Below are 20,250 nucleotides of genomic sequence, written 5' to 3' on the forward strand. Positions count from 1 at the left end.
GAGAGGAGCAGTAGCAGCCAGTACACCAGTAGTGATCAGTATGTCTGATATTTATATTTGTGTATCTATATTTACATTTGCAATTTTTTTTTAACTTTCGCTTTTGATGCTCTGTGTGCTTCTTACCCTGTGTGCTGCCCTACAATGCTGCTGAAACCTCAGTTTCCCTGAGAGAGTCTTCCCAAGGGATTAATAAAGTTCTGTTGAATGTAATATAATGTAGTCTAATCTAACACACACACACACAGAGACCTTGCATGCCCTGCAGGATTTTCTCAGAATCATCTTCATGCCATGAGGTGAGATCTTGCATGGAGCCCCAAACCGAGGAAGACTGACAGTCATCCTTTGTGTCTTACATTCTCTAATAATTACCCCAACAGTTGTTGCCTTCTCACCAAGCTGCTTGCCTGTTGTATGCACCTGCATAGTCAACAAAAAGAGAGAACAGTGAGTCTCAGAGTCAAATGCTATTTCTGGAAAACAACATTGAAAACAATAGTATATATGTACATGTACTGTTGTTGACTGTATAGATAAATAACTATTAGTACAATATAACCAGTAACTAAGCCAAATAAGGCAACAAACTTAAAGGAGCGTTTTTATGATTTATAACTGTGGTGTCGTAGATATTCATTATGTATGTATGTCTTCATAAGGGGTATGAGTTACAGGATACACTCTGTACTTAAATATGAGTTCTTGGGTGTTATGTTCCAAAGAGTCCAGCAGAGGGGGATGTGCGACCTTTGAGTTCCGAAGGTGCATGTTAAGGAGAGTGTAGAGGTGAGTTCTGTACAATTATAATAATTTTTTTTTAAACCCAGTTCAATGGACATCGAATCTTTTACAAAGATGCAACAATAACTGCACATTATATTGATGTATGCTGCAATTATTTTATTTATTGATTATTTTTGGCCAATTGTTCACAAAAAAATATTGCAAGCTTTAAATTTTTATAAAGAACTCAAATATGATTGCTGATGTATTTGTTGTCAAGTTGTTCATAATGTGCTTAATTAAAAAAAAAAAAAACAAGAAAAGGGTTGATTCCTGGCTGGCTGCTCGGTTTACTGCTGGGTGTAGTACATATTTAGTACATATAATAGTACATATTTACTGCTCGGTGCAGTAAATATGTACTGTTCTCTACTTGGTCTCACCACATGATATTTGGCAACTCTTATGGTCAAAAATGGACAATTAATTAATCTAGTTGCACTCTTTCCGTGCATGTTCCCATTTCTCATTGATGGTTTCGCATTTGTCCCATTTGAAATGCCCAAAGATACTTCATCCAAGTCATGGTTGACTTCCACTAATCTCTCTGGAAAGACATATGGCTTGAATTACAAACATGAAATTGTATTTGTATGAGGTATATACATGAAGTCAGATTGTTCAGCTTTTGAAGAAAAACAGATTTCTGGCACTTATGTGATTTGTTTATTTACTCTAAAAGAACAAATCTATTTGAACATCTAAGAGTGGTGATTCCATAGTTCTTGTCAGGGCTTGTGCATGGTTTATCTTCCTGCAGTTTACTGTGGTACATTCAAGTCCAATCAACAGGTTAGTTCACAAACCTTCCGGGTCGGTAGGTGGCGGTATCACAGTTTCATGCTGGTTGTCAGGCGCATACCGGATGTTTTGGGGAACAGTACTCTTCCGGTCCCAGAGAACTTAAAAAATTCTCCTAATAATTCAAATTTATTTCTGTTAATTAGCATTCCATACCGTCATTTTATTTCGTAGAGTCTGCGTTATTCCGTTTGCTTGTCTCCGAATTACATTTTTCAACAGCTGTGTAAGTTAGCTAACGGCAAAGTGTGGTTCACTACATTTAGTTCAACACCGTGAATGACTAAATATTAGATTTTACAGCAATTTGACAAAGTATTTAGTTGAACGTGTAATGTTAAATATGTTTAATTTCTGTTACGTGATCATTAAATGAGTGCCAAAGAGTGGCTGTCTCTTGAATTAATAGTAATAATAATAATTAGGTCAATAATAGAAATATGCTAATGCATTTTTTAGCGTGTGTTACTCTGGTATTATATATACTGGGATGAGGGTCAGCACTGCGGAATGTGAGACCATGTTCTCTGTTGGACAAGGGTGGATTGTCCTCCCTGGTGGGAGTTATCGTCCAAGGTGAAGAGTTCAAGTATTTCGGGGTCGTCTTGTTCATGAGTGGGGTAACGTCGTGCGTGAGGTTGCCAGATGGATTGGTTCTGTGGATGCTGTCGTGGACTGCCGCGGTAAAGAAAGTTCTGAGCCATTAGGCATGGTTCTCGATTTGCCAGTCGATAAAGCACTACAATCTTTACTAGTGGGTATGAGCTTTGGGTCATACCTGAAATAACAAGATTGTGGATACAAGTGGTGGTATTGGAGTTCCTCTGTTGAGTGTCTGCGATTACACTCAGGTGCAGGATGAGAAGTTCAGATGTTTAGGAGGCACTTGGGAGTAAATCCACTGCTCCTACACATTGAAAGGAGCCAGTTAAGGTGGTTTGGGCATATGTTGAGGGTACCACGTGGTTGTTTCCCTCTGGAAGTATTCCAGGCACATCCGACTGTGAAGAGGCCCTTGGGAAGACCCAGGACATGCTGCTATCAGGATCTCCCAGCTGGCTTGGGAGTGCCTTGGGATCCCCCGGGGGGAGATGAGAGCTTTGCTGAGGATAGGGAAGTGTAAGCTGCCAGACCTGGATAAGCAGCAGAAAATGAATATATACATAGTATTTTTTATGTAGGACATTTTCTTGTAGTTGTTTGTATGTTACCAAAGAAATTAAAATGAAAATAGCACAGCAAAAGTCTACATCTGTCTGCCACAGGACAATGTCTAAAACGGGGAAAAGGAGGAAGAGCAGAAGGGTGTCTTCATCTTCAATTGATGGCAATGATTGGGCAAAGGTAAGAACAAGATTGTTAGTGTCATCAGTTTTGTGGTAACAGTCTTCTTGTTTCATCCAGTGGCTCCACAGCAGACCATCCCTGACATTTCACCCTGTCCTCTCTATGTTCTGTCACATCAACCACCTGCTCACACATCATCCATGAACATCCTTTTTGGCATTCGTCTTGTCTGGCAGCTCCATCCTCAGCATCTTTTTCCTGATATACCATCTTTGTCTCCGAGGTGCCTGACCTGCACTGTCCCACTACCATGCTTATTTCTAATCTAACACTCTGAAGGAAAATTACAGTATCTTCCACTTCCTCACCTCCACGTTCTCTTCCTGTGTTTTTGTTAGTGCCACCACCTCAAAGCTATATTTCATTGCTGTCTAGTCTCTTCATAGCTGGTAGTTTCACTACCATTTTCTAAACTTTTGCTTTCACTCTTGTAGATACACTTCTATCACAACCTGCTCCTGCCACTTCTCTCCCACACACTCCAGTACTTTGAACAGCTGGCCCCAAGTATTTAATGTCCTTTATTTTCCCTGCATCTACTCCTTGTAATGTCACAATTTCACCATGGTCCTTCTTATTCACACACATCTATTCAGTTTTGCTCCCAAAGTCTTTCATTCTCCTTCTTTCCAGAGAGTACCTCCGCCTTTCTAGGTTCATCACATCCTGATTTTTACTCTCACTACATTATGGTCTTTAAGAAATGCCTTGATTTTTGTTTCAGCTTTCCCGGGAAAAAGATGTCACCAGTCATCGAAAAAAAGCTAAGAAGAGGCACCGTGAAAAGAGCCAGGAGAGGTAAGAATGAGCCAAAATTATTAATCGAGAATGTAATGAAAGTAAGAATGCCACCAGTCTTCTTGCTTGTGGGGTAGGTGAGGTCTTCACTTATGTATCATGGTTTGAGGTGACCTGTGATTTAGCATTATATAAATGAACTCAATTAATTGTACTTGCAGGTTGCATACCTGACTGGAACTTTATCTTCCCCAACTGACAGATAAGGATTTATGAATTTAAAGCTGTGTGGCCTTTCAAATTTCACAAAATGGACAAAATTTAGTTACCTCTGCCAACGAAGTTAGAGAAGGTTATGTTATTGCCCTTTTCTGTTTGTTTGTGAACAGCCTGGAGCCCACAATTTTTAATATATTGTTATGAAATTTTTACCAAAGATTCATATCCTGATAGGCAAGATCTGATTTAATTTTCAAGGACATAGGTCAAAGGGCAAAGTCAGGAAAAACTTAGGAAAATTGGAGAAATCCCTATCTTTAACACTGAGGGACTTTTCAAAAATTCGTAACTGTCAAAAAAAGGACCAAATTTGTTTCATATTTGAGAGCGTTATGTAGTATGTTATCTTTTTTAGACGTACACTCTCATTTGTGACAATGAGGTGCAAACGGGCACTCTCAATGAATAGACTAAGTTTGATCCGCATCTGCTCCGTATTGCGGATTTAGCAGATTGAAAAGCCCTTTTGGCCTATTTTTTGTATTACATTTTAGCTTATGAAAAGCCACTTCTAACAGGACTTTGACCATGAAAACTTTTTCCAAGATAAAAATTTGTGGAATTGGAAACTATTGTTGGTGGAGGTTTGTGCTCTATGAGCGCGGTGCTCTAGTCTTTACTGAAATCCAGGCATTATAATGTCTGCTTATTTTTGAAACGTGCTGCAAAATTACAGCTCTTTTTAATGAAGAGAACATATTTATCTGAGGGGAGTTTCATAACAAATATTTTATTTTCCTTTTAATGTCATCTGCAGGAGGAAGTGCGTGTATGCATAGATGAGGTTTTGAAATTACTGAAAATGACCTTTGACCTTGCATGATGCACATAGATGGGGAATGCATGCTAACATTCAAGGCGTCTTGTAAATCACTTCAGAGGTGTTATCTGGTTTCAAAAACAGCGTTTTTAGATTTAGAAGTGTTGATTTCTCGCCAACTTTTACATAACATACGAGAAACAGATTTATACAGAAATAAGCTGTTTCGGAGCATTGTCTGTGTCTTGGTTTAATTTGTTCATGCAAGCAGCCAGCTGACATCACTGTGCCTTTCTCTACTCTGATTGGCTGCTGCCGTGCGCATCCCAGCAATCCTCCTGCAAGTCGGGGGAAGCCCCCGTGTGATCTGTGATGTCGCTATCATAATCTGTATGTGTGGCTACCAAAATGTAGTTCAAGGCCATCTGTTTATTTGAAATGTTTTCCTTTCAGGGAAAGTAATTATGAATTTTCTCCAGACAGTGCTAATTTTGATCATATTGGTAATATCATATTATGAATCCCAGTAGTGGGCACAGTTCCACTAATCCGCTAACTGCTAATTATTGAAGCTAATGTTTTCATTATCGGATTAGCTTTTCAGATAACTTTGAAAACCATCATCGGACCAATTATCTTCCTATAACTTTTGGTCCGATAATTTTTAGGCCGCTAACATATTTTTGGAGGCGTGGCAAACAAAGCTTTACAGCTACAAACATTTATTAAGTTTAAAATCAGTTGAGTACCTACCTGTTAAACATTTTGTAGTGGATGTGCACTGCAGTCCTATCCTCTGTAAACAGAGGAGAGCTGGTTCCAGAAGAAACTGCTCTATCCTCCACAGGCCAAAGAGAACTGGTCACAGAAAAGAAAAAAGCTCATTTCTTTTCACCCCATACTGATACGCTGGCAATATCACCCAAGTCATCCAGAGGCATACAGTTTTAACTTATGGTTAAAATTTAACCAAACTAATTTCGGACAAGTTATTTAAATTAATGTCATGTCTGAAGTTTTATAAAGTGAAAATATCAGATATATGTTTTAGTTTTAAAGCAATGCACTAATTTTGAAGGTTTTAGTGTGGACATGCTGTGTCCTGGTGCATTATGGGTAATCTCAGTACATTCACGAATGAATGAATATATTCTCTGGGTTTATAGACATTGTTATTGTGTTTGTTTTATGTAAAAATGCCATAAGAAGCCCAGGTTGCTTCTCCATTATTTTCAGTTGGAATCATTGCAATCGATTCCTGTTTCCCCTTTAGAGTCCTGCTTATGTCAAACACTGTCTGTCGTTTTTGTTCCAGAGTCATATATATGTCTGAAATTCACTTTGCGTTTATTAAATTCCACGCATCTTAAACGTAACAGACACGGATTACCTGGAATTTTGTTTTGGCAAGTTTTCACAGTCTCTACTGCCATCTACTGGTCAGTCGTGTTCATGGCAGTATGAGCGTCTGGACGCCAGTAGATGGCAGTGTTCTATTTATTTTGACCCCGCTTATATCAGACGGTTGTCAAATAACAACTTGACTTTTTGGCTTTTTGCTAATGTTTTTTTTTTTTTTTTTTACAAATAACAAAAGGCATATTTTACAAAAGCACATTTATATGTAGACACCAACACACACACCTCTCATTAACGTGTTGGTTTTTACTTAGAATGAATGAGTCAACCAATCAGTGTTAGCGGAGGCACATTTTACCCATAATCCCTTTGGAAGCTGTCTGTGTTTGTTACAAAACTTCAGAATTAGTGCATTATTTAAAATGAAAAGATATATGTTATATTTTAACTTTGTCCAAATGACAAAATTGACATTAATGGAGTTATTCTATCAGTATTAATTTATTTATAAATCAGAACATAAGTCAGGACTGCTTTATTTTCCAAGACGTCCGCCTCACGGCAACACTGCTATTGAGTAGAAAATTAAGCTTTGCTGCTCCTCTCACCTGCTTCACTGCTGGAAGCTCCTGTTTACTACATAGCTTCCAGCAGTGAAGTGGGCAGGGCGCTCAAAGACAGAAGTGCTGACTTAAAGACAGAAGTGCTGACTCATTGTTTGGGTCTGTGGTCGCCTTTGATGGTACCAGAAGTGATTGTGGTGTTAAAACTCAAAATCAGCTTGTTAGTAGTTGCAAGTGTACCGGAGACAATGCTGGAAGTTATCAGTTATCAGTTAGCTGTAGCTTCTGATAAATTTTTGCTTGGTTTTTCGGTTTAGCTTTATAAAATATAACTTTTCAGTTAGCTGATTATCTGTTATCCAAGTTAACTTTTTGGTTAGCTGTGCCCGCCACTGATATGCCATAGGTATTAAAGGCACTGCGCTGCGGTGGTTTGAATCATATTTGTCTAATAGATTACAATTTGTTCATGTAAATGGGGAATCTTCTTCACAGACTAAAGTTAATTATGGAGTTCCACAAGGTTCTGTGCTAGGACCAATTTTATTCACTTTATACATGCTTCCCTTAGGCAGTATTATTAGACGGTATTGCTTAAATTTTCATTGTTACGCAGATGATACCCAGCTTTATCTATCCATGAAGCCAGAGGACACACACCAATTAGCTAAACTGCAGGATTGTCTTACAGACATAAAGACATGGATGACCTCTAATTTCCTGCTTTTAAACTCAGATAAAACTGAAGTTATTGTACTTGGCCCCACAAATCTTAGAAACATGGTGTCTAACCAGATCCTTACTCTGGATGGCATTACCCTGACCTCTAGTAATACTGTGAGAAATCTTGGAGTCATTTTTGATCAGGATATGTCATTCAAAGCGCATATTAAACAAATATGTAGGACTGCTTTTTTGCATTTACGCAATATCTTTAAAATCAGAAAGGTCTTGTCTCAGAGTGATGCTGAAAAACTAATTCATGCATTTATTTCCTCTAGGCTGGACTATTGTAATTCATTATTATCAGGTTGTCCTAAAAGTTCCCTAAAAAGCCTTCAGTTAATTCAAAATGCTGCAGCTAGAGTACTGACGGGGACTAGAAGGAGAGAGCATATCTCACCCATATTGGCCTCTCTTCATTGGCTTCCTGTTAATTCTAGAATAGAATTTAAAATTCTTCTTCTTACTTATAAGGTTTTGAATAATCAGGTCCCATCTTATCTTAGGGACCTCGTAGTACCATATCACCCCAATAGAGCGCTTCGCTCTCAGACTGCAGGCTTACTTGTAGTTCCTAGGGTTTGTAAGAGTAGAATGGGAGGCAGAGCCTTCAGCTTTCAGGCTCCTCTCCTGTGGAACCAGCTCCCAATTCAGATCAGGGAGACAGACACCCTCTCTACTTTTAAGATTAGGCTTAAAACTTTCCTTTTTGCTAAAGCTTATAGTTAGGGCTGGATCAGGTGACCCTGAACCATCTCTTAGTTATGCTGCTATAGACGTAGACTGCTGGGGGGTTCCCATGATGCACTGTTTCTTTCTCTTTTTGCTCTGTATGCACCACTCTGCATTTAATCAATAATGATCGATCTCTGCTCCCCTCCACAGCATGTCTTTTTCCTGGTTCTCTCCCTCAGCCCCAACCAGTCCCAGCAGAAGACTGCCCCTCCCTGAGCCTGGTTCTGCTGGAGGTTTCTTCCTGTTAAAAGGGAGTTTTTCCTTCCCACTGTAGCCAAGTGCTTGCTCACAGGGGGTCGTTTTGACCGTTGGAGTTTTACATAATTATTGTATGGCCTTGCCTTACAATATAAAGCGCCTTGGGGCAACTGTTTGTTGTGATTTGGCGCTATATAAAAAAATTGATTGATTGATTGATTGATTATTAGCCCTTATTTAAAGGCTAATAAAATTAAAACTGAAATTCTAGTGATGCCAACGAAAATGATTTTTGTAACTTAAATCTTAAAACAAAAACAAACTAGAAGCTCTCGGAGAGCGCAAACCTCCGCCATGGCCATAAGGTCACTGATGTCACATGGAATACCCTTTGGCAAAGAGACTTATTCCACGTCATTTCACGCATCTACCGTCATGTTTCAGATTCAGTGGTTAAACCCTTAGATCTTCAGCAGATGTATTTATAAAGAGATTCGGATCATTACCAAAATTTAATGTCTTATAAGTTAGGGCAAGATGCACCCCTGGTAAAAATTTCATTGAAATCCGTTGAGGATTTTTTGAGTAATCCTGCTTACAAACCAACAAACAAACGGACGTGACTGAAAACATAACCTCTTTGGCGGAGGTAACAAACAAAAAAACAAAGACTGGGTCTATCATAATTTGTAATATCGTAACATGATTGGAGATTCTTGAATTCTAGTTTTGTGGTATGCAAACAGTCCTGTTCTTGCAACAGTCGCTGGTTGGTGGCAGTAGCACAGTTTAATGCTGGTTATTAGCCAAGAGGCCGATGTTTTGGGAAACAGAAAGCCACCAGGCCCAGAGAACCTGGCATTTCTGCCGATTAATTCTATTTTGTTTGTTAATGAACGTTTGCACACTGGTGTAATTAAGTCTTATTTTCTTCCATTTGGTGCTCTCTGAATTGTATTTTCAGATAAGTTCACTAATATTAAGGTGTTAATGACTCTACACATCGCTCAACACAGTATTTTACTGTAAATTAGATTACGTAGCGTGACGTCCACATAGTGCTGAACTCTTTTATAACTTAACACTTCAGCTGAATATTACATCTTCCTGCCACAGGACAATGTCAAAAAAAGGGAAAAGGAGGAAGACCAGAAAGCTGTCTTCATCTCCAAGTGATGGCAGTAAGAAGGAGAAGGTAAGGAGAGTGTTGATGTTATTGTCAATTTTGTGGTCACAGCCTTCTTCTTCTTTAGATGTCACCTCAGCACTTAACCCTTCTCCACCTGCTCCACCCTCTTCTTCACGTTTCTGACACATTCTGCATTAGTTTGGACCGTCATTTCCAAGTGTTTAAAACCACCTACTTTCATTACCTCTATTTGTTACAGTGCCACAGTCCACATATGCCCAATCGTGCTTGAAATTACTTTCATTCTTGTTATTTCTAGTTCATACTTCCACCTCTCATGGTTCATCACAACCTACTTCCTACTCTCACTGCAATGGGGTCTTTAAGAAAATGCTTGATTTTAATTTCAGGCATCCCATGAAAAAGATGTTACAAGTCATCAAAAAGGAGCTAAGAAGAGGCACCATGAAAAGAGCCAGGAGAGGTAGGAATGAATGATCATTATTAAACGAAGATATAATGAAAGTAAGACTTGTCGCCAGTGGACTTCCACATGAGGTAGGTAAGGTCCTTACTTGTATATAGGACTTTGAAGTGACACATGATTTGGTGTTATGTTAATGAACTGAATTAAGAGGATTTACAGGGTCCTTCTTACACTGAACATTGCTGTAATCTATCTTTGAGATTATCTCTGTTTTTCTAAATGTAGATCTGCAGAAAAACCAGGAATTTCTGCTTCACTCCCTGGTAAAGATGGTTCTCGAAGTGACCGACTCATCAAAAAACCTGTCTACAAGCTGACAAAAGTGCAACCAATTGACAAAAAACTTGCTTGTAAGAAAGAAGAATCTACCAAAACAGAAACTGTCTTTGTGCCTTCCCACATGGATAATTGTTCTGGCAAGGGAAATGTGTACATATCAGAGAAAGATACTAATGTCAGTGCAAGGCATACTGTGGCAACAGGATCCTCAAAACACCAAAGAACTGGCAATATAGGTACAGTGACAGAAAAGACCAAAAAACAGTCATCTCCAAGGAGTCATTCTAGATCAAAGAATGACAGAATAAGTTTGGATTCAGATAAACAGAAGGACCACAGACAGACTTCAGTTAAGAGGTCAGGCAGAACTGAGGAACCAAGGAGGGCCAAAAAAGACAGCAATATGATAAAGTCGAGGGAAATGGGTAAGATCTCTTCTCACCCAAAAGAATCTCTAAGGGAGAAGAAGAGGGAGCATCAAGAAAATGTGAAAACCAAAACACATCCATGTACAACATCCAAAATACCCTACAGCACTGCTGAAAAAGACAGCAGTATAAAAAAGTCCAAGGAAACAGGGACGCGTGCCTCTTACTCCAAAGAATCTCCAAGGGAGCAAAAAAGGGAGCATCAAGAAAATATGAAAACAAAAACACATCCATGTACAACATCCAAAATACCCTACAGCACTGCTGAAAAAGACAGCAGTATAATAAAGTCCAAGGGAACAGGGAGGCACGCCTCTTACTCCAAAGAATCTCCAAGGGAGCAAAAAAGGGAGCATCAAGAAAATGTGAAAGTCACACCAAGTCCATGTACCATTACTAAAATACCCTGCAGCATTGCCGAAAAAAACAGCAGTATTATAAAGTCCAAGGAAACAGGGAGGAGCTTGTCTTACGCAAAAGAATCTCCAATGGAAAAGAAAAAGGAGCATCAAGAAAATGTGATAGCCATAACAAGTCCATGGGCAACATCCAAAATACCCTGCAGCACTGCCACAGAGCCGACTGGTACTTTAGAAACGCCCACTACCTCAGATAGCACGGCAAGTCTCTTAAATCGTTTCACTCGAGTCCCAGAAGATGCCACATCAGCACCACAAAAGATACCCAGCTATTCACCAACTGTGCCGCTGACATTTAAGATGGCAAAAAAGCCTCGGCCATGGTCATGTTCTCGCCCAGTGAGCAGTAAACAAAGTGTTTCTACAAACAAACATGTCAAACATGCGACTGAACAATCAGATTCTGGAGCCTCAGTGGACAACTCTGCAAGGGGAATTGTACCACATGTTCAACATTCTTCAGATTTTGCACCCAGTGCTTCTACAGAAAGACAAGACTGGAGGTCATCTTTATCAGATCAGGATCCATCCCAGTGCAACACCAACACTTTGCCATGGCATCATGAGGTAATTGAGAGGCTCAGTCATCTGGTTTGATGAACGTTAGATTTTATGTTCATAAGGGCTGACGGGTGATTATGTTGTACTGCAGATGCAGGTGGCCGAAGAGCTTCACCTGGCCCGCTGTGAAAAAAGACTGGAGGTGAATCTGAAGGAGAGCTATGGAGAACTAACCTGTATGGATATCGATCCTCCAGCAGAGGGCGCTACAGACTCTCTCAGTGAGTTTTGTATACTAGTCGGTAAATTTCATAGACATGATGGTTTCAACAGGCATCAGAAATAGAAGCATATGATCCTTAATTCTCCAAATGGAGGCTCTAAGTTGAAGCTTTTCAAAGTTCATATTTGCCATAATTGTAATTTGCCTTATTTGAAACCTAATGTGCTCACTCATCACTCACTCACTCACTCATCTTCAACTGCTTACTCCAGTGAAGGGTTACGGGGTGCTGGAGCCTATCCCAGCAGTCATGGGGTATGAGGTGGGGTACACCCTGAGCAGGACGCCAGTCTGCCGCACGGCCACACATACACAAATAAACAAAGTCACACCCTTACACACACCTACAGACAATTTAAAGTTTCCAATTCAGCTAACCTGCATGCCTTTGGATGTTGGAGGAAGCCGGAGCACCAGGAGAGAACCCACGCAAACACGGGGAGAACATGCAAACTCCACACAGAAAGGCCACAGGTGGGAATCGGTCCCATGACCTTCTTGCTGTGAAGCACCCGCGCTAACCACTAAGCCACCATGCTGCCACTTAATGTACTACAAAATTGTGTTAAATCTAAAGTTTTCTGAAATAAAGTGCACCGATTTAAAAAAAATACAGAAATAAACAAATTGAAGATGCTTGACTCACATTGAATTTTTCAGTCAGGGTCTGATTACTTTTAAATCAAATGGTAACCCCACATTTTATTTTGACTCTGAATTGTCATAATCCATCGGTCAAGGTAAATTTAAAAAAATAATGTTGGATCGAATCTCTTAGTGGCCAAAAAAATTGTTTGTTGCCAGTGTTTCTGAAGGGTTTTAGTGTATTTCTGAAAAAGGGTTGATTCATTCTTTAAGTTTTTTTTTTTTTTTTTTTTTAAAGGACAAAAACATACTCAAATTTTTTTGTTATGTTTATTTCTTCGCATAGTCTTTCAGTACCACTAAATTTGAGTCTAATTGTTATTGTGATAATGTTTTTCTTGCACCTTGTGTCCGTTATTAGACGTTTTGAGGCACATTGTTTCTCATTATCGCATTTGTCTTCATCTTCTGTTAGTAGGAAAGTTGTATTCACACTAACGTTCTCTTCTCCACAATCACACACTTCTGTACAATCCAGCATATGGCTCGTCCCATTTTCATTCACATTCACAGTCAAAATATTATTTGAACAATGTCTTTTTTCTCAATTTGAATCGTACTTATGGAACTTTTTGATGTGGTAATAAACCAATTGAATACAAAATGAACAAAAATCAGGTTTGATGACACCCCATTTAAAAACTATACATTTATGAAATTAAAATTGTCAGCATCCATTTTTGTGTTCAGCTTATTCCAACGCTGCCAAAACATTTTTATTAGCTGCATTTCCATCATAATTGCAAGAATGACTATAAGGTTTTTATTAACCACAACAGTTTAACATATATTAAATTGTGTCTTTTTGCAGCTAAAAAACCCCTTCAGCAGGGTTTACTTCTTGTCCTGGACACCAACGTTCTCCTCAGTCACCTCGATTATGTGAAAACCATCAAAGGGCACGGACTTGGAGGTCTTCACTTTGAATTCATTATTTTTTGTGCAGTGATTTAAAGTATCCATGTTTGGCACTTTATTTTTTGAGTTGTGATCTACACTCAACAAAAATATAAATGCAACACTTTTGGTTTTGCTCCCATTTTGTATGAGATGAACTCAAAGATCTAAAACTTTTTCCACATACACAATATCACCATTTCCCTCAAATATTGTTCACAAACCAGTCGAAATCTGTCATAGTGACCACTTCTCCTTTGCTGAGATAATCCATCCCACCTCACAGGTGTGCCATACCAAGATGCTGATTAGACACCATGATTAGTGCACAGGTGTGCCTTAGACTGCCCACAATAAAAGGCCACTCTGAAAGGTGCAGTTTTATCACACAGCACAATGCCACAGATGTTGCAAGATTTGAGGGAGCGTGCAATTGGCATGCTGACAGCAGGAATGTCAACCAGAGCTGTTGCTCGTGTATTGAATGTTCATTTCTCTACCATAAGCCATCTCCAAAGTCGTTTCAGAGAATTTGGCAGTACATCCAACCAGCCTCACAACCGCAGACCACGTGTAACCACACCAGCCCAGGACCTCCACATCCAGCATGTTCACCTCCAAGATCGTCTGAGACCAGCCACTCGGACAGCTGCTGAAACAATCGGTTTGCATAACCAAAGAATTTCTGCACAAACTGTCAGAAACCGTCTCAGGGAAGCTCATCTGCATGCTCGGCGTCCTCATCGGTGTCTCCACCTGACTCCAGTTCGTCGTCGTAACCGACTTGAGTGGGCAAATGCTCACATTCGCTGGCGTTTGGCACATTGGAGAGGTGTTCTCTTCACGGATGATGCGAAGGAGATGTGTTGCACTGCATGAGGCAAATGGTGGTCACACCAGATACTGACTGGTATCCCCCCCCAATAAAACAAAACTGCACCTTTCAGAGTGGCCTTTTATTGTGGGCAGTCTAAGGCACACCTGTGCACTAATCATGGTGTCTAATCAGCATCTTGGTATGGCACACCTGTGAGGTGGGATGGATTATTTCAGCAAAGGAGAAGTGCTCACTATCGCAGATTTCGACTGGTTTGTGAACAATATTTGAGGGAAATGGTGATATTGTGTATGTGGAAAAAGTTTTAGATCTTTGAGTTCATCTCATACAAAATGGGAGCAAAACCAAAAGTGTTGCGTTTATATTTTTGTTGAGTATATATAGTAGTAGTTATTGCTTGTAAGTATGCATTGTCATGGAATGTCATCTCATTTCCACTTTTGTGTTCATTTAAAGCATTGGGCTTCCCAATTGTCCTCATTCCTTGGGTGGTGCTACAGGAGCTGGATTCCTTAAAAAGGGCGAAAAACATTTCAGGTTCTGTGGCCCACTTGGCCACCCCTGCCATCTCATTTATTTACAACTCTTTGAAACAACAGGACCCGCACCTCTGGGGCCAGTCGATGCAGCAGGCCTCTGAGAGCAGCGGTGAGTGCTGATCAGAGGAAGATATCTCAGATTCTTTGGGCTTTAATTATTTGCCACAAGGGACAGAAACTTTGAGCCACAGTTGAAACAGTGTGGGTTGAATCCAAAGGTTTGAAATGATATTACTGTGTCACGTTTCTGTGCTGTGCCACTGGCTTTTTGTTCTGTTTGTGTTCAGCATTATTGTGTCTCCAGGGCAGGCAGCTCCCAACATGAGGTTAACTGATTTACTATACTCAAGCAAAATGTTTTAACAGTAGACTGGTGGGACGCCATTTCTCAGCAGAGCAAGCACAATTTATTCAGCAGAAAACATGATCAGCATTCAAGAACAAATAGCCTTTTCTCTTTTTTGCCACAAAATGCAACTTGAAACAGGCTGAAAGCTCCCTCTTGTGGTCTTTGTGTCTGCGCTTGGTCGTAATACTTACACTTGTTTTGTTTTTCTTCCTGAAGTTCGTGTTTCTTGCAGTCACTCTTGTGTCTGTTCGTCTGTTATCGGCAGATGGCCTGAATGTTGAGAATAATGATGACAGGGTGCTGCAGTGCTGTCTGCAGTACCAGCGTTTGTACCCAGAGTGCGCTCTCATCTTGTGCACGTGAGTTTCCCCTCCCCCAACAGTGTGCTGCTGCCACTGCAGTGTGTGCACACGTGTGTGTGTGTGTGTGTGTGTGTGTCCTTTTCAAATAATACACATGCATGTGACTGTGAGTGGTTCCATCCAGATAGTCCCAGATGGGCAGAGAGAAAGAGGCAGACAGCCAGAATATCTGGGCCAGAATAGAAATGCTGAGCCAGGAATTCCGAGTTTAGGAATTTTTTGCTCGCATAATTGACCTTTGAATAATCAGATTTTTTTTTATTAACCTACTTTCAGTGTCCAACAGTGATAGTTTTGCTTGTTCAAAGAATGAAATAATGTGAAATATTAACAGCATTAGACAGCTTCTCGCACTGCCTGTGTGTTTTGGAAATATTTGTGAATTGATGATTTTTTTGTCATTAGTGTTTTCTTCCCCGCTTTCTTGTGTAGTAATGACAAGAACCTTTGCAGTAAGGCCCTCCTGAGTGGGGTGAAGGCCCTCAGTAAGGACGATTTAGTGGGAGAGGTTGGAAAAGCCGGATGTGGCCTCTCTCCACACACTACCGTACTGCCTCACTGTGGCTTTCAGGTGTCTGTGTCATCGCTGAGCAGGGGTAGTACGCCGGTCACATCCCACTTTCAAGACAGCACACAGCTTTCTCTGGGTCACATAGGGAACGGTAAGCCAGGGATTCATGTTTCCGTCATCCAAAAACAGAGAATTACCTGCAGATCACAGCATATATATGTAGTGTTCACACTTTTTTGTTTGTTTTACTTGACTTCAACTCCAAGTTAAGTGTCAAATTTAGTTTTTCTAAAAAGGTGGGGATCTAAATTAATGAGAAAGTACACTTTGCCTAAGGCCATTGGTTGGCTTGTTTTACAAAATGGCCAACTGTATATTTGTAAAAAGTTGGAAGAAGCTGTCAAAATACAGTCAAGTCCATAAGTATTTGGACAGGGACACTTTTTTTTTTTTTTTTTTTTTTTTTTTGTCATTTTGCCTGTGTACGCCAGCACAACCATTCCATTTAGCAGTTACAGCCACGTTTATACACAGCACCCCCCATTATCAAAGGCCATAAGTTATGGGCAAACTAAAGGATTATTGTTAATGCACATTATCACTTTTACATGCAGTTTTTCTGTACACTAGTGATGTGTGGATGTGCGAACGTTTCCAAGTCACTGAATATGTTCAGACTTTATTACATAAGTCATTAAGAAATACAGACAGTACTCTGTATGGTAAAAGCAGCAATTTTCCTCTGTGTAAGCCTGATCCCTTCAGGTCTCAGAAACTAAACAGTGGTTCCTGGTCAGTACTTGGATGGGGGACCTCTTAGGAAGACAAGGGGCTGTGTCTGTCTCTCCAGGTGAAACTGGAGTTGTGTCAGGAAGGGCATCTGGTGAAAAACGTGTGCTAAATCCCCATGTGGGTCCATGCTAGATCTGCTTTGGCGACCCTGAATGGAGCAGAACAACATCATGACTATATGATAAATCTGTATGGAATAGGCAGTGCTCAAACGCAGAGTAACCATATGAGAAGAAGACTCATGAGGGAAGACAACCATGACAACTCTGAATGTGTTATAAACATATGTGCCTGTGATTGAAGAAACTGTTGGAGTACAAAGCGAAAATAAACAAAAAAACAGAAGCCACAGAAGCATATAACTCCTACAGAGTTGTTTTTGGTATTTTAGTGGCTTCTAAAAACAGAGAGACTGTGCATAATGTGTGTCATTCCAAAATGGTTGATGCAATATTTTGTTACACAGCTTGAATTAAAACGCAAAGTCACCTTTTCATTTACATCTCGATTGTTCGATTTCAGCTCCATTGTGGGGGTGTACAGAAGGGAAATTACAAAAAAAAAAAAAATCTGCCCAAATACTTATGGACCAGTCTCTACATGCGCTGTCTATCATTCGGTCATAGGATTCTACTCTCTGTCCACCAGCGCACACTTTGTACACAGACATTGTATCTGTATGTTTCCATGTAAACGTCTGTCTCACTTTGTGTGTACATTTTATGGATTTATTCATTACATTTGTTTGTCTGTTTAAATGTTAAAGAAAACATGCGACTGCATGAAGAAGCAAATGAGAAGACGAGCTGGGAGCTCAGCCTGTGTCTGTCGGAACTCCAAAACTGCCTGCATGATGTACTGTCTAAGGTTCTTGAGGCTGAGATGAAGACTGCTTATGAGGACCTTTGGTTAGAGGTAAAATTGACCTTTGAAAAGATACTTTTTAAGCATCTTCAGTGCATCTTAATGTTTATAATTTTAAATACAATTTCTGTTATAAATTTTTTTTGTTTTTATTTTTTTGTTACAAGATTTTAATCGCTTTGTTTTGGAACATTAAGTTGGGTTGCACATCCAATTTTCAGTTTCATTGTCAATCATTTTGATTAAATGTATTTAAATCTTAGTTTGTATTCAGTGTTTTTCAGTTTTACTATTTCAGTTTTGTAACCTATGATGCAAATGATATTAATTGCATTGTGAGGGCATGTCAGCACCAACATTTTGGCCGTGACGTGTGTTTCTCTGTGTATGAACTAGCACGCAGATGCGTGTTGAGGATGTCAGTAGCTGGAGGAGGCCGTAGGGACGCCCACATTTGGCCTGGCTGTGGCACATAGAAGGTTATTTTAGAGATGTGGGGATGGGCCAGTTGTCTGCCCTGGTGGTTTGCATCCATGACCCAAGGTGGTTCTGTGGCTTTTGGATACGGTGAAGCGCTGCGCCAACACAAGCTCCCAGACTTGACTTAAACTTATGATGAGTAATTTTATGTACAGTTTGTACATTTTTTAAATAATATGAATCAAATGATTTATGATTATGTTTATTTCAGAGAAAGTCAAGATCAGATTTCTAGGCCACAGTTTAGACTTACATCTTTGACAATTTTGAAATGTGACATTTCTTAGTGTTTATTTTATACGGTTGGTGAACATGTCTGAGTTTGTGTATCATATATATCTGTATTGTAATATCATGCTGTGTTTTTTCTTCCACTTCTCTAAACAGATTGTTTGTGTAAAACCACCCTGGACTCTTCGGGATATACTACACTGTTTGAAAAAGCACTGGATTGCCGTCTTTGGCCAAATTGTACCACGGAACATGCTTCAGATTGTTTTAAATCTCACTGAATTCTTCACTTCAGGTATGAACATTGTTCACCAGCACAGCTGGTTGTTTGATGGTGTTTAAAGTTCTTGAGAAATACAGGTCACAGGAAGGAAGGAGACTTATATTCTCCTATTGGTAATGGCTTGATGGATAAACGGATTTATTATTTTGAAAAATTAATGGATAAATGCTTCATAAATGGTAGAGGAAAGACAGATATGCAAATATGATTTGTTAATGTAGGTCGTGATCACCAAGCCTTCTCCTGGAGATCACCTGCCCTGCATGTCTTCCAGTTCTCTCTGCTCCATCCACTGGTAATTAACTAAACCAGGTGTGCTCAACCAATCGGGTGGTGGAAAACACCATACTTGACTAATCAGCAGTGGTTGCAGCAGGTACCCATTCAAAATAAGCCTGGTGGGTGACCTCCAGGAGAAGGGTTGGTGACCCCTGGTGTAGGTCAATGTTGCGGCTCATATTTGTTGGTTCTGGTCACTTACATTTACAACCCCAATTCCAATAAAGTTGGGACGTTGTGTAAAATGTAAATAAAAACTGAATACAATGATTTGCAAATCCTCTTCAACCTATATTCAATTGAATACACCACAAAGACAAGATATTTAATGTTCAAACTGATAAACTTTATTGTTTTTGTGCAAATATTTGCTCATTTTGAAATGGATGCCTGCAACACGTTTCAAAAAAGCTGGGACAGTGGTATGTTTACCACTGTGTTACATCACCTTTCCTTCTAACAACACTCAATAAGTGTTTGGGAACTGAGGACACTAATTGTTGAAGCTTTGCAGGTGGAATTCTTTCCCATTCTTGCTTGATCTATGACTTCAGTTGTTCAACAGACCAGGGTCTCCATTGTCGTATTTTGCGCTTCATAATGCACCACACATTTTCAGTGGGTGACAGGTCTGGACTGCAGGCAGGCCAGTCTAGTGCCCTCACTCTTTTACTACGAAGCCACGCTATTGTAACACGTACAGAATGTGGCTTGGCATTGTCTTTCTGAAATAAGCAGGAACGTCCCTGAAAAAGACGTTGCTTGGATGGCAGCATGTGTTGCTCGAAAACCTGGATGTACCTTTCAGCATTGATGGTGCCATCACAGATGTCTAAGCTGCCCACACCCCCATACCATCACAGATGCTGGCTTTTGAACTTTGTGCTGGTAACAATCTGGATGATATTTTTCCACTTTTGTCCGGAGGTGACATTCCACGTCCCAACAGCCAGGGGCTGTGAGCATGGACCGGGCCGCCGGGCCACCCGCCCTTGACCGCCACCCAATCCTCTCTGCACCCGACCCCCATGGCCCCTGCTGCAAATGGTGAACCCACAGGAGGGCGGGCCCACGTCGCTCTTTCGGGCATGGGCTAAGGCCTGACCACCAGGCGCTCATGTGCGAGCCCCAACCCCAGGCCTGGCTCCGGGGTGGGACCCCGGCTCCGACATACCGGGCGACATCTCGGTCCTTGATTTTTTTACTGGTCATGGAGGTTCTGAACTGCCCTTAGTCTGACCCGTCACCTACGACCTGTTTGCCTTGGGAGACCCTACAGGGAGCACAAAGCCCCCGACAACATATATATATATATATATATATATATATATATATATATATATATATATATGTATATATATATGT

The 20,250-nt window shown here is 40.2% G+C and overlaps 1 protein-coding gene across 1 annotated transcript in view; it reads left to right on the forward strand.

Moving 5' to 3' along the window:
• The first annotated feature begins 1,682 nt into the window (after positions 1 to 1,682).
• Positions 1,683 to 20,250, forward strand: part of swt1 (SWT1 RNA endoribonuclease homolog) — a 51,451-nt gene continuing 32,883 nt past the window's right edge. The window contains exons 1-13 of the mRNA XM_034179594.1: positions 1,683 to 1,813; positions 2,853 to 2,931; positions 3,659 to 3,732; positions 9,406 to 9,484; positions 9,829 to 9,902; positions 10,131 to 11,598; positions 11,684 to 11,813; positions 13,272 to 13,373; positions 14,652 to 14,843; positions 15,349 to 15,442; positions 15,878 to 16,107; positions 17,515 to 17,663; positions 18,480 to 18,618. Coding sequence (XP_034035485.1) covers positions 2,857 to 2,931; positions 3,659 to 3,732; positions 9,406 to 9,484; positions 9,829 to 9,902; positions 10,131 to 11,598; positions 11,684 to 11,813; positions 13,272 to 13,373; positions 14,652 to 14,843; positions 15,349 to 15,442; positions 15,878 to 16,107; positions 17,515 to 17,663; positions 18,480 to 18,618 — 2,806 coding nt within the window. The 5' untranslated portion in view covers positions 1,683 to 1,813; positions 2,853 to 2,856. The remainder of the gene's footprint in view (positions 1,814 to 2,852; positions 2,932 to 3,658; positions 3,733 to 9,405; positions 9,485 to 9,828; positions 9,903 to 10,130; positions 11,599 to 11,683; positions 11,814 to 13,271; positions 13,374 to 14,651; positions 14,844 to 15,348; positions 15,443 to 15,877; positions 16,108 to 17,514; positions 17,664 to 18,479; positions 18,619 to 20,250) is intronic.

Source organism: Thalassophryne amazonica, chromosome 10, assembly GCF_902500255.1.
Source record: "Thalassophryne amazonica chromosome 10, fThaAma1.1, whole genome shotgun sequence".
Classification (NCBI taxonomy): domain Eukaryota; kingdom Metazoa; phylum Chordata; class Actinopteri; order Batrachoidiformes; family Batrachoididae; genus Thalassophryne; species Thalassophryne amazonica.